We start from the raw sequence: 15,084 nt of genomic DNA, 5'->3' as shown, positions 1-15,084 counted from the left end.
ACGTAGCCTAAGTGAGTCCCAGAGGTACAGATAATCTTAAACTGGGTGTTTCCAGTCAAAAGCAAAGTTAATATAAACCTTTGCTTAAATCTTTCTTTCAAATATATGCAAAGACTTTAAAATGCAATTAATTAATATGAGTTTTACACACACAACAAAATGTTGTATTATGACACTCAGTGTTGATTCTTCCTTTCATCTGCCCCGTCCTACATCACCTATACAATGAATTCAAACGGTGAAAGACCAAACACTTCCTGAAACCTGCAGCCTCAGTCGAGCCTGTTATGGAAGACGAGCATTGATCATCGATCACACTGAGCTGAAACGTGTCTCTGTGGTTAGCTGGAACCCGGCGGTGTCACTGTGAGAGGAAGTAAGCTCTTCAGATTACTGTCTCCATCCGCTTTTTAAGAAGTAACAAATAGAGCCTCTTTCAGGCTGATGACGACCATGCAGTTTGGAAACTGTACAGATTACTGAATGGACTTCATCACAAGGAACTATGTAAACTTTCAAGTCAAGTAAAAAAAAACAAAAAACGAAACAAAAACAAAAAAACAAGACAGTACACCAAAGAAAAGAAGATTTCAAGTGAGCAACAGCAGCATTATGATAGTGTTCCTGTTTTCACATGCTCTACGGTCTGCTCTGCAGGCAGAGACGTGCAGCAACAAGAGTTGTGCCACTGACACGAACTCCTAGCTGGTAATGAACTAAACACTCCTTGGCATTAAAAAAGTTTCTAGGAGTCAACCAATGTCTGCGTGTCGCTGACAGAACTCTTCCTCTGAACGTCTCAGGGCTACCATTGTCACAAACAGACCGTAGAAAAACAGTAGCTTATTACAATATAAATACTTGAATAATAAAAAGATAAGGGGTGCTTGATTCACTTTACCTTGATGTTTCCCCTCCTGAGACTGTTGAGGCGTCTGAAGTGGTAAATCAAGCACCCCTCAGATAGCTCAGAGATCTGAAAAGGACTTTCAAACATTTATTGTATGTACACGGTCAAAGCGTTGGGACAGCAAGCTAAAGTTAGTCTTTTTCTTTTTGCTGGTGTCGTTATTGTGGCGCACTCCAGTTTATCGTACTGCAGATGCCAAAAACACAACTCGAATGAACAGCAAGGCCAATTCCCCTCAAGATCACGTCTGAATGACAAATGCATATTTATACAACAGATGGACCTACAGTATTAAAGACTAAAGGCAAGTATCAAGGCATTATCACTTTGTCCTGTCCGAACTCTGAAAGCACTTCTAGTCAGACAACAAATTGTAAGACACATTAATGAGCTGTGAAGACAAACTTTGTTTAACGCACCAATTGTACCTGCAACACCGTGAACATTTACATGAGCTCAAATGATAATTTTATATAGACCAAGTGTTTATCTAAACTTTCTGAATGTTTGAAATCAGTAAGGGTTCAGAACATGTAAGGATTATTACAGTTAAGTTATTTCATCATATTTGTTGGGAAAAAAAACACTTAGTTAGACTGCTGAATAATAACAAAGCAGCTCCCCAAATTGTAAAAATAGCAGTCCCCCAAATGGCCACTTGGGGCTGGCTCCAAAATCAAGTCAATGCCCACTGAATCCAACATTAAAATGCTTTTTTAATTTTAAAGATTTGATTTTGGTAGAGTTGGGTGGATCATCAAACATCGATAGTATTGATACCAACCCCACTATTGATACTAGCGTGATAGAATGGATACTTTTGTTTCCACTATGTAGCCCACTGAATTGTGATAAACAAATCATGTTTTTGGAAATGAAAAAATAAACCTCCAACATGCACCATGAAAAATGTCTGAAAACCTTTCTGTTGACTGTCAGATCTGTTTTATTTTGATGTCTCCCAAAAAGTGAAAGGTGTGTTTTAATTAGAGATGGCACGATACCACTTTTTAATGTCCGATACCGATATCATAAATTTGGATATCTGCCGATACCGACATGAATCCGATATAGCGTATATTGTAATCAATAAAACTGTTTTTTTTAAATAAATATCTTGCTGCATTTTGTAGAAGTTCATACTCAAGTTTTAAAAAACAAGACACTGAAGTTATTCTGTTATACCTGTATGCAAAAAATACACTCCACCCAAAACATTTTATAGTTCAGCAACACTGATCAATCTAATAAACTTAAAGCTGCACCATCCTCCCTATTCTGGTATTTTAAAGAGTACTTAGTGGAAATATTAAACAACCTAACTAATAGGGTTGCCAACTCCCAGCAAAAATATTAGGGAACCACCCCCCACCCTTAATCGATGTAATCAACTTTAATTTAATGCAAGTGTAAAACAAATGCACAGAAATCAATTATTTTTCTACAATAATTAAATAGATTCAACATCTTTCTTCAACAGAATTGCAGACTGCACTGATGGTACCTTCCAAAAGGAAAAAGTACTATAGCTTACTAGAGTATATTAGACTTAATAGTTACTATATACAATAATGGATTTCTATACATTTAATCAGATGACCACTTTGGTTGTAAGATTCAGATAATTATTTATTCAAAGTTTTTAAACATAACAAAGTGATTTATGTTTAAAATCCTGCTTAAACGTTTTAAAAAAAGTAACTTACTGAACTGTAAAAATTTTAAAAAAGGAATATATGACATAACAAAGAAAAATATTTCTTTGTGCCCCCCTTTCCCTGTTAATGCCCTACCTGGCCCCCGACAAAACTTTGCTAGAGCCGCCCCTGCACAGTTACCAGCTGTCAGCTACTTAGAAAAGGATCCTGGAGTTATCTGTCTCTCAGAAACAGTTCATAACTTCCCTTCAACTCATTCATGTCACCTAAAAGGTAAACCTGTTTCTCCATCACCTGTTCAGCTCTGATGATTCAGTAATGACATCTCCTGGTTTCATCTTCATGTTTCCCTCTCACCACATATCCAAACCGATATCATGACCAGCAGCTTTTACAGCTGTGGCTCCAGCAAACATCAGCTGATACTAGAAAGTAATATTAAATACATTCTAACAACAGCTTATCACACTTACATGTGCAGCTGTTGTTTATCCGCTGGTCTCCTCTTTCTAGCGCAAAGTAGGCGATAAACAAACAAGAAAGACGGGACTTGCGGCAGAAAAGCCGATCAGCTGATCATTGATCAGTTTCATGTTTGAAGTAATAACAGGAGAGGGAGGGGGAGCGAATAAGAGAAGTAGATGCAACTGCGCAGCAAAGACAGAATAACTCCAGCTTTGTGTCTATTTTTTTAATTCTAGCTGAAGTACGGGACAAATCGCTGCCTTTTCACCTCATTATGGAACTCCAAGGGCCAGTCTAGCTGTGGCTCAATATATCAGTTGTTAAGCTTAACGTGGAAATACTCTGCAAACATTCAGGGATGAACTTACACACTTGCTTTACTTCTCTGGGATAGTTTTCGGCGAGATGAAATGCCGCAGTTTGGAAGCATGTAGCGCTCCAACAGACCGCCGACAGGTCTCGCAGACAACAGCCGCTCTGTCACGTGGCACATACTGCTCCGATGCGACAAGCTGGGTTACGCCAAGTAGCGCGTTTTGTGAGGTGATTTTGTGATACTTCGTATCGGATATCCAATCCAGTAATTTACCGATACGTAATATCGGATCGGTCCATCTCCAGTTTTAATATATTGTTGAAAGTAAAAGTCACAGTGATTTAGTGGTCATTAAAATGTGCTCTGGATTTAATGATTCACCTGTAGGGTCCTGACAAACTACTGCATTCTGTACACTAGTGTTAGCTAGCTGTGTCGCTTTGCAGCAATTAAAACCAAAAATCTGAAGTGTTTCCAAATAATGATAACGATGATCCGCTTAAAGCATGCCGGACATTTGAATTGTATATTGACATCTGGTCTGTGTAGTTCATGTTTTGTTGTTACTCGTCCAGGTTACATCCAGGAACAATCCAGGAAGCTGTGATTGGCACATGTAGGCAGTGATTCAGTGAGCGCTTGATTTGCAGAGGATACATTTTAGCTGTTAGGAGCCAAAATTGTGATCAAGATTAAAATTTAATTAACTGCAGCCCTAAGAACGGTGTTCAAAAAGCACCGTGTAGTGTTACTCTCATTATTAATCAGAGTCTTCATGTTGATTTGTAGATTTTAAATGCAACAGGATACATTTTCACATCGCTTGGCAACCGGTAAATCTTAAAAGAATGAGATGGAATCATTAAAAGCACCAGCTTCGCCATCAATAAACATGCTACTCCCTTTGGGAAATCTCTGCAGAGCATGCCACGCATTTAAACTTCAGTGTAATATAAATTATTAAATTTAAATTCAGAGGACATTAATTCTTTCTAACTTGTAATTCGTTGCATGAGAGCTCATGCAAATGGCCTCTTTTGCAGAATAACAGATGGCATAAATGTAAAAGACAAATCGCTGTATACTGATGTTTTATGTCACCTCTTTCTGCCATGCACACTTTCATGATGAAGCACTGATAAGCCACACTGCTCATCGTGCTCACCACGTATGGAAGCCCTAAGGTTAAATTCACTCAGCAATGCACACGACAGATGGGAGTGCTGCAATGAGGAGAGGACGTCTCATATTCATGTCGCCCAAATGACTGTGAAAACCTGCAGTTTGATCGCTGTCCAACTTTAGCTCTCTGTCCCATTACTTCCTTTTTTTGACACAGTTGGGATTTAGCGAGTCAGAAAGTGAAGTATTGGGCGTACAGCTCCTCTTCTTTTGTGACGTATTCTTTGCTTTTTCCTGGATTCATCCGCGCAGGGTCCGATGGTGTCGCAGAGTTGGCTTCAGGAAGGCTGAGGGAGGGAAGAAAAACATGTGTTAGAATAATGAGAAGCTCGAGGACAGAGAAATGCTCTGTCAGGAATTCACAGGCTTACAGATGTATGCAATCAGATGCTCACAGATTTTTAGCTGACAAGCTCGGGAGCTTCACAGAGCAGAAAATAATAGTGATTGCCTTGTTTGTTGTGATCGTTGGCAGCAGCATAATGAGGGAGATCCAGTGAGTGCTCCTACTCGATGTCATACAAGTGAAGAAGTGGTGGTGTAATGTCCAAAATCCAGCATGGACATAGACTTAGCACACGTTTAAGGACACATGCACAAAGGAGAGCTTTGGGACTAAAACACCAAACCTAAAGTTATAAATAATGCAAACTTCAAATCACCAAATCCTTTTTCTACATCCTGAATTGGACATGCCACCAGTGTACCATGGTGAGGTGGGATGCTCATTCACAAAATAAGCCTAAAAGAGAAGCAATAGGACCTTTTTGCTATCAGGTAGCAATGCTGACCCCCTTCCCTCTGGAAACTAACATAACTCCAATATTGGATTTTTACGATCGATATCAATACTCGTGATTTAAAAAATCTGATATATCAGCTGATATTTTCTTTCAGGCATACAATATACAAACAGATTTCCTTAATGTTTGCGTGGTTATTTATTTACTTGTTTATTCTCTCCCAAGTGTGCTCTGATTAGCTGCAGATTGCCCTCTAGTGGACAAACTTTTTAATGTCAACACTCTTACTATGGTAAAGACTTTTTCTCCTGTCTCTTTATTTTTGAGCTTTTATAAGCCATTACAAATGCAAATACTGATATACTGACAAATAGTTAATATCGGTTTATTTATTGTCTTGCCTGTAAGTTTTTTCATTGCTTATTCTGCAGATTTTGTGCAAGATACTTTGCAACCCACCTCCACCCCTCTGATACAGTCACCATGCTTTCCTTGAATGTGTTAGCAGAAGAATGGAGTCCCAGAGCAGAGTGGTTACTGCAAATGTAAATCACTGTAGATGTAAATGTACAGACACATAAGTATATTACTCAGGTGCTTCAGTTTCCATGCTATTCCTGAGCCTGCAATCAGTGCACAGGTCACTGGAAGTTTGGACATGTTGCATAAAGCTTGGGACACTTTAAATGAACAAAAACGGTTTTTGTTATAGTTGGCTGCTCCTTTTAGGGATCCATGGCCTAACGGGTGGTGGCAATGATTGGTAACTGTTTAGATATAACAAGATTGCACAATACGAGCACAAAAGAAGCAGTAAAGTAAAAAAACAACACAAAAACATGACAGACTTCAGCTTTAATCTAAACTGCAGCTCGATTACGAGAAAGTTGGAGAACTTTCAAACAAAGTCTGCGGTTCAGCTGCAGTTTACACCCTCGAGCCTCAGACCTCCCAATGATTTCTAATCAACGGCCGCGGCAAACAGAACTCCTTCATTTGTATGTCCGCTGCCTTCTGTGGAAAGAACAAAGCCCAAAACTATTTCTTTCTCTTTCATGTTTTACATTTGCAAGTTGCTGCAAAGCTTTCAAAGCAATCATTTGTTTGCCTCTTTGCTTCACTCCCAGTTTAAAGTCCCACTGAGACTGATTTGTAAGTGCACTGTCTCCGGGTTGGTTCTCATCTTTTTGTAAAATATTTTTTATTAACAACCGAGAGCAGATAGGCATTACAGCGAGGATTTATAGTGCATTTCAAAGATGATTCTGTCTTCGATTGCGCCACATTGAGAAAATGAAAAATGTGATGTTAATGTGCATAATGCATCAAAAAGAGATTACATGTTCATTATTTTTGGGTGTTGACCCCGATGTAATGGAGCGAGGACGCAGTGTTCCGTGAAATGAAAAGATCAATGCTGCACTCGGTATTAGCTCGGGCCTGAATTAAAATTATAAAAAGTAGAGAACAGAAAGAAAAAAAAGTTGTCTCTCATATTTCATCTCTGGACATTGTCAGAACGAAAGAAAAAAAAACAGCTGGTCCATAAGTGCTGATCAAATATAAACCTCACCTCGGTTGAGGGTGAGGGGGTGAGGACAGAATGGAGGGAAACTAAGAAGTGAGGGACAGTGGAAGCAGCAGCAGACATCACATAATTCACTGCTTGAATATGTGAAGTGAAGGTGAACGGTGGGCAGCAGTAGCAGAAATGCACTTTAGTTCTCACCTCCCGAAGCTCTGCAGGCCCTGATGCTGCACCACAGATTCCTGAGGATGAGGAGCATGAGGAAGAGCAAGGCTTGGCATGGGATGATGTGGAGGATGAGGAGAAGAAGGAGGAGGAGGAGGAGGATGCTGAGGAAGAGGAGCGGGAGGATAAGGGCTGAATGGGGGAAGGGGTTTCCTAAGTCGGGGGAGGGATCTCTGGAGGGGGGAGTTAGGAGGCGCAAAAGGGCCTCCTGATCCTACCTCCTCCACCTCCCGTCCCTCCTCTTCCTGTCCTTCATGAGTCATGGTGGGAGGGCTGACGAATCGGAGAGCTGAATGGCTAGGAAAGCTGGTGAAGCGGTGATCTGATTGGCTGCCTGTTTTTGACTACAGACACACATAGAGAGGCGAGACATGAATGCCGGCTATCTTTAGCTAACTCAGATCAAACTGCTAACTGGTTTTAACAACGTGCCTGTCATGCTGTGTAGTTTCCATGGTAACCAAAGTGGTTAAAGCTATTAGCATCGTCTCAGATAATGACCTTTAACCTAAACTTGCATCCCTGCCTAAGCAAACCCAGTGAAGAGCAGGAGTAAAGTGCTTATACGCATCTTTCAAATTCCAGTCTACTAAGTGTGATCAAAAGTTCTGTGATTCCACTCATGAAAAGCCGAAATCTTACCTGATTTAAAATGAACTGTGATCCTCTTCAAGGAATCTCCTCGTGCAGGTCTGGACTAACTCCAGTACCATTCCTGGTATTTTAAGATCACGTCCTATTTGATTCAGGTATTAATGTTGGATCTCTTCCACTATATCAGTTTCATTTTACGACAGATGGAGTCAAAACTAACTAGTGTTATTAAGTTTGCATTGGTATGCCCAATAAAACTGTTTTCAGTGCACTTTGAGTGGCTATATTAAGGTACACCATGTTTTTCTCCCTCAGATGTGTCAACACTGGGGAAAAAAAGAGAAAAGCACGCTCCTGGTGTTGGTTGTGACCTGATGTACCGCATCTTCTTATAGCTGGAGACCCAACTCATCACCAGTGATGATGTTCATCCAAAAAGATTGGTGAGTTTGACACAGAAGTTGAGATTTTTGTGTGCAAAAAAACTGCAGAGACCACAAAGTGGTCAGAACACGGCACCCAGTGATCTAAAAGTCCAAGTTAGAAGTAGACCAGAGGTGCACAAGGAGACAGCCTTGAGTGGGATAGCAGGAATATTTAATCTGGGATGTGTGGCTTTTTGATCACACCTTGTATTATCTTACCTGGAAGGACCGCCTTCCACATGGCAGGGGAATACAATACAGTTCATGTGGCAGCTTTTGCTAACACAACTTTTTTAGATTTTTAGTTATTGTCTCTTCAGAAATTATGCCTTAAAATGCTTCAACATACACTGATCAGGCATAACACCAGCCTAATATTGCATTGGTCTACCTTTGAATTAAAAACAGCCCTGATTCATCAAGGCATGGTCTCTACTAGAGCTGTGATGGTGTGCTGTGGTATCTGACACCAAGATGTTAGCAACCCTTTAATTCCAGTAAGTGGTGCGGAGGGGCATCCATGGATTGGACTAGTTTGTCCAGCATTGGTCCAACACCTCAAACTTATTGTTGTGCTCCTCAAACCACTTCTTGGGCAGATTATTCTGTGCCACAGCCTTCAAGGAATACTGTTTCCATGAAAGGATGTACACGGTGTGCAACAGTGGTTAGGTAGGCGGTGCGTGTCAAATTAACATCCACATGGATGTCAGGACACAACGTTTATCACAGTGTTTCCCAGAAGACAGTGTGATTGCCCAAAGCATCATCATGATCACCGTGTCTGGTCAACAAACTGTGTTTTCTGACGCCTTTCTGTCAGAATCAGCATCAACTAGTTTGAGGTGCAGTAGATCATCTTTTGGACCACACAGGTCAGACAGCCTTCTGTACCCAATCATCAGTGAGCCTTGGCCACCCATGACCCTGCTGCTAGTTCACCACCGACCATTTTTGATGGATACTGACCACTGCAGACTGAGAACACCCCCCAAAAGCTGCAATTTTGAAGATGCTCTAACCTGTCCCTCGTTAAACTCGCTCAAATCCTCACGCTTGACCACTTTTCTCCTTCATCAACTCGGGGGACAAAATGTTCACTTGCTCCCTGATATTTCCCACTAACAGGTGCCATGATGAAGAGATAATCAGTGTTATTTACTTCAGCTGTCAGCGGCCATAATGTTATGCCTGGTCGGTGTACGGAGAAAAGTACATTTGCTCGACTGTCACTGGACGGCTGTCACAAGGGTTTATCATATGGCCAAAAGCACAATGCACTAGATTACATTTTATAACAAGCAGCAGCAAAACCTCATTAATATATTTTCTACATACTGGCATTGCAATATTTTTGTAGGGGATCAACCAAATATGTTTAGTGCAAGTCAGCAAAGAATGCATGAAAAAAAGAGTATAAATTAAAATATAGAGTAGCCTTGAATAATCTCTTAGTGTACCCTGAGGGGGCTGGAGAGAGAGAGCTGCTATCTTCCTCACTTTCTTGATATCCCCACTAGTTGGCAAACTGAGAGATTTTCCAGTCCTACACATTGGAAGCTCAGACGTGTGAGAGAAGGGCTGAAGATGCATATGTTATTCAATATAAACAACCCACAGCGAGCAACACAGGCACGATCAGGAGGAGGAGGAGGAGGAGGATGGAAATGAGGAGACGATGAGCTGATGTTATGATACTGAAATCAAGTGTTATTGTTCTTGAATGACTCAAACTGAAGCTGTGACAGCTGTGTTCACACATGAAGGATGATGAGCAGCTTTGTACAAAGATAACAGTTATCATGAGTCGTGTGCAATGGGCACCAGGTTTCGGGAAGAACGCTCGATGGCGCTCAGACAACAGAAAAAAATGGGAGCATAAAGAGTAAGACAAGAAGATTACACAAGCGCACGGGCCGCAAACTTCTTCTTTTCTTACAGCTGGTAGCAGAACAATGTGTGAAGATAATTAGCAACACAGAAGGTTTTAGTGTCCTTGTGCTTTTCTCTTGCTGCAAATCTATTTCTATATAATAAAGAAACATAGTTTGCTACACTCATTAGGCGGGACAATGATCAATAACTTCATCTGGCGGCTGTAAACAAAGCTGGGTAACTATGCCAAGATGCATGCAGTGACTGCCCTGGTGTTTCTCCAATCCTCAGCCTGTTGGATGAGTTGATTCATTGCAGAGTGCAGCTCATCTTTACAGGTTTCACTGGTTTGAATTTATGACTCAAGGGGATTACTTCCATTTATCTTCAAGGATGATCTCAGTACATTTGCACTATATATCATATGTTGGGTGTTTGAGTATGTAATAAATGATAAGAAATATGTGTTTAGTAGGTGGATGTGGGTCTTTACATTCTCTGTAGTTCATACACTGTTAAAGATAAACCGATGTAGATCCTTACAGTAAAACACTCAGTCATACATTTAAGCCGTTTTCACACATGCACGGCTGGCCTGAACTTTTCAATATCAGCAGTGGGAACGGCATTAAACTAAACAGTTTCTTTTTAACCCGTGTGGTCCTTCTTTGTGGCAGTTAACTAAATGCAGGCAATTATCTACAGAGTTGTTGTGTGGAGTTCCTCAGGGCTCTGTGCTGGGACCTATTCTGTTTTTAATATACATTCTTCCTTTAAGTCAGATAATACAGCAGTTTCCTGAAGTATCTTACCATCTTTTTGCTGATGATATTCAGCTATATTATTCGTTTAAGCCTGCTGAAGCTCATAAGCTCTCCAATCTGATTGACTGTTTAACCAACATTAAACGATGGTTGAACAATAACTGCTTACAGCTAAACCCGGCCAAAACAGAAACTTTGATTATTGCACCAGGCAGTGCAATACCTGATATTAAACGGCGACTGGGTGACTTAGGTTCCTCCCAGAAACATAACCTTAGAAACTTGGGTGTCATTTTTGATGAAGCTTTTTCTTTGGAGGGACATCTAAATCAGACAGTAAGAACCTGCTTTTTTCACCTGAGGAACATTTCTAAACTTAGATCCATCGTGTCAACAAGTGAACTCGAGATGATAATACATGCTTTTATCTCTACAAGACTTGACTACTGTAACAGCCTGTTTACTTGTCTAAACATGAAAGGGCTAGCCCGCCTACAGGTTGTTCAAAACTCTGCAGCGAGGCTACTGACCCGCTCGAACAAGGGTGCTCATATGACCCCTGTGTTAAAGTCGCTGCACTGGCTACCAATCAGATTCAGGTTCCATTTTAAATGTCTAGTTTTAACTTTTAGAGCATTACAGAGACAGGCACCCCCCTACATTGCTGATCTGATTCATACACACACCTCCACTCGTAACCTGAGGTCAGCAAACCAAAATCTTTTAGTGGTCCCCCACACTCGTTTTAAAACCCGAGGGGACCGATCTTTCCAAGCTGTTGCTTGCACTTCCCCTATTTCTACGGGGTTTGGACTCAGTGGAGACCTTTAAAAAGCAGCTAAAGACATTTTTATTTCAAAAAGCTTTTAATTAGACCAGGGTTTTCATGGTGTATTTTATGACTGTATTATGTTTTTACCTTGTAAAGCACTTTGTGACATATGTCTGTGAAAGGTGCTATATAAATAAAGTTTACTTACTTACTTACTTATCTAGAGAGTTAAAAGCAAGCGAGCAGGCATCGTATGTCCTGCTGTGCGCTACATGTCAGCAGGGACCACCAGAGTTCATGTGTGAAAACAGCTTAATACTTACCGGGTAAATAGGTGAAGCAGATGACTTCAGCTGTACAGAAGTTCGGTATGCTGTAAGACTGAAGCATCCACACCATTCACAGTGAAAGAAAGCAGTGTGGAATGAGCCCACTCACCTTAATAAGAGGGTTGATGACACCGACATTGGCACTGGAGTTAAAGACCTTGTTGAATCCCGTCTCTCGGTTGACCAACTCCAGCTGGTAGAACTTCTTGTCATCCTACATATAAAAAAATGACAACATGCTGCAGTCAAACCAATCAAAACACACTCCACTATTCTTCTGTCTGTTTGCCAACACACATTTTTAATAGTCACAGTTTTATAAAGTTTGCATTCCCTCAGTATTTTCAACTAAAACTAAACCCAATCAATAATTTCTTGATTCACTGTCCTGCATTCGAAGGATAAGCAAGCGCACATACACAATCCTGTTTACACACATGGATTCATAATTTAAAGAATAACAAAGTGAATTGTGGATCAGCATCTTGAAAAAAAGTCTACTGAGATCCCGACTGACACGCAGCAGAACCACAAAGCGTGGTCCCACATTAAGACTTCATGAAGTTATCAGCAGCATGCTGCAAAGTCCTCCACAGTGCCTCGAAGGGCCACGCACAAGGAGTGAGAGTGAAGAAGTAGAGACTTCGCTCAAACCGAGTTCTGCTTATCAACATTTAACTGCATCTCGGGATCTTTATCAAATCCCAAAGACGCAGTTTGCTCGCTAACTTTTCTTCCTAAGTAACAACATCTGCTGGTTGAGACTCTTACATGCAGTCAGATGAAGGAACTTTCAAAGAAATACATTTTTAACCCTGAGAACTGTTGAATGTTTTATTTAGACTTTCTCACGAACTGCATGTCTATTTTTCACTTTACTCCTCAGAGACTATCCCATGCCAAGATCTGGACCCATGGACCCCCGCGTCTACTCACCACCAGCTTTTTGACCAGAGCTTCCCTTTCAGTCACCATCTCTCTGAGCTCTGCGATCACATGCAGGTCTTCTGGTCGGCTTTCTCTGTTTCTTAACTTCTCCTCTGTGCCCTCCAACCTGGACGCATCCAGGAAACATTAAGAGTTGAGCAAACAGGAACAAAGTGTGGCACCAGAGAGACAAAAGGAAGCCAAAACAGAGACAACTTTGATCTATCTTGAAACAGTAGCAGCCCAAAAGAGCCACAGAAGAGGTTTCATCACACGGCTTTATGTCTTACAGTATTTGTAGAGCAGAAATCTTGTCTTTGAGGACCTCCTGGGCCTTGTTGAAGTCAGCCAGCATGATTTGTGTTTCTCTCTGATGGATTGCATTGAGCTCCCCCATCTCTCGCTCGTGTCTCTTTGCAAGGTCTTGTTCATGAGCTCTGCAGCAAAGACAGAAGTCATAAATGAATAAATCATTAGGCGAACTTTTCTGCTAGATGCATATTTCCTAAAGTGCCACCAAGTATCACAAGTTTACACTTAAATAATAATCACTTTGGGACTTTTCCTCTGCCTCTACACCAGTACATTTAATTTCCCGGAAGGTGGACCTGTGACATTGACATCGCATTTCAGTAAATTATAGAGGCCGACAGCAAGATGTGCAGCTGCAAAGTGAACTCTGCTGGGACACAAAGCACAGCTGGTACAGAGAGCATCCGGTCCCTCAGTGCTTACTGTGTCAATGTCAGAGTGTTAATTTATGTGTCTGCAATCTAAGTTAAAGAACGTAATGAAGAGTGTGCTTCATTTACATATGGGGACCCTTAGAATTAAACTTTAAGAAATGTGAAGTAGCAGGGCCAGGGTTACTGGCACAGGCTGCCAAAGCTTGCACGACTAGCGGACGAACATCCGTCTTTAATGGCTGTGGATTTGCTTTCACATTTTCTTTTTAGCATCACTCATTAACCCTTTAAGACCTACCATAAAACCAAGTCCGCCAGAGCTTATATTATATTTTTACATGTTGTAGAGCCATTTCTGGGAGCATTTCAAGTTGCTATACATCAATACAACCATTACAGCCTAAATTTTAATAATATGTCTGCATTAAGTGCATAGTAATTACATAAATTACAAAAAAGTGCAATAAACTACAAAAAAAATTGAAAATCGTTTTTGTTTTTTTTACATATATTTCTAGTTAGAGAAATTTAAGAGGCTTATCCCTCAAAACTGTAAATACAAAAAAGTTGCACAAAATAGTTTCCCACCACAGGAAATTTATTTTGAGTGTCTTCATAGTTTTATTTTTGAAATACACCAATTTTTATATACTGCAGGAAAAACGAAAGTAATAAAGTCAAACATAACTTTTAAAAACACCAGTATAGGCTCATGAGGCCCTGATGGTAAGAAACTACATTTCCGCGAAAATGGCGTCACTTCCGGTTTCGGGCAGGTCATGGCGGACATGCGATAGTTCGCGCTGATGGACGTAGGAAGTGTTACAAACAGCTGATCGGATCAGCAAAGCGTGTTTCTGGAATATTATGTTTTTGTTGCTGCAAGCGCTTTTTATGCAGTTTTTGCAAAGCTATATGTGGAAGGAAACTGTGACCGAGGACAAGCTGATGGCATAAGATGTAAGTACAACTCCTCCGGTTTCATACGCAAAAAAAATTATTGCGCTAGCTTACATGGTTGCAGAGCTACTGGGATTTAAAAATAGTTACGCAAAACGGAGCGTGCTGCTCTGACCCGTTTTAAAGGGTTAAAACATTAAAGTAACTGTTTTTACAAGCTTAACACTGGACAGTAGCACTCAAACCACTAGAAAAGGGCATTTCAGCAATTCTTGAGGAATTTTAATTAAAAAAAACTATCTTAATATATTCAGTGTTTTCTCACATTGGGGCAGACAAATATGACAGAAAGTCTGTGTTATGAACAAATTAAGCTTGGAAGACACTGACATTTACCATGCTGGAATACTTCATTAACCTCCTAGGACCTGGCGTCCACATATGTGGACATCACATTTTTGGTTATTTAGACCAAAATACCTAATATATCCTCATTTGTGGCTCTTATTTTTCTTAGAAACAAAAATTGGGTAAAAAAAAAAATCTGGTAATTATTTTTTTTTACATTCACTGGGCTCCAATCAGCCCAAATATCAAAGAAAAATTAAAAATGCATGCTGTGGAAGAGTTCGGGTCTTAGGAGGTTAAAGCTGGAGAAGCAAACATAGTCACAGTGGTCTTTAGGTTAGAAAAAAGTGCACGGGAGTCAAAATGTGGTAGGCAAAAGACTTTGTGGCGTTTTTCCACGCAAGAAAAATGAAACCAGTACACAAGTGCCTTAACCT

The 15,084-nt window shown here is 40.5% G+C and overlaps 1 protein-coding gene across 2 annotated transcripts in view; it reads right to left on the bottom strand.

Moving 5' to 3' along the window:
• Nucleotides 1-3,721: 3,721 nt before the first annotated feature.
• Nucleotides 3,722-15,084, bottom strand: part of fam184aa (family with sequence similarity 184 member Aa) — an 80,541-nt gene continuing 69,178 nt past the window's right edge. Inside the window, exons 20-24 of one of the 2 annotated variants that reach the window (XM_087836697.1) lie at nt 13,004-13,150; nt 12,723-12,840; nt 11,896-12,000; nt 7,004-7,371; nt 3,722-4,818 (exon numbers count right to left, since the gene is read on the bottom strand). In XM_087836697.1, coding sequence (XP_087692823.1) covers nt 4,704-4,818; nt 7,004-7,371; nt 11,896-12,000; nt 12,723-12,840; nt 13,004-13,150 — 853 coding nt within the window. In that variant the 3' untranslated portion in view covers nt 3,722-4,703. The remainder of the gene's footprint in view (nt 4,819-7,003; nt 7,372-11,895; nt 12,001-12,722; nt 12,841-13,003; nt 13,151-15,084) is intronic. The other variant, XM_087836696.1, reaches the window with a different exon arrangement.

The sequence above is a fragment of the Neolamprologus brichardi genome, chromosome 23 (genome assembly GCF_056152115.1).
Source record: "Neolamprologus brichardi isolate AB-2024 chromosome 23, ASM5615211v1, whole genome shotgun sequence".
NCBI classification, from domain to species: domain Eukaryota; kingdom Metazoa; phylum Chordata; class Actinopteri; order Cichliformes; family Cichlidae; genus Neolamprologus; species Neolamprologus brichardi.
This window is presented reverse-complemented; position numbering and strand designations above follow the sequence as displayed.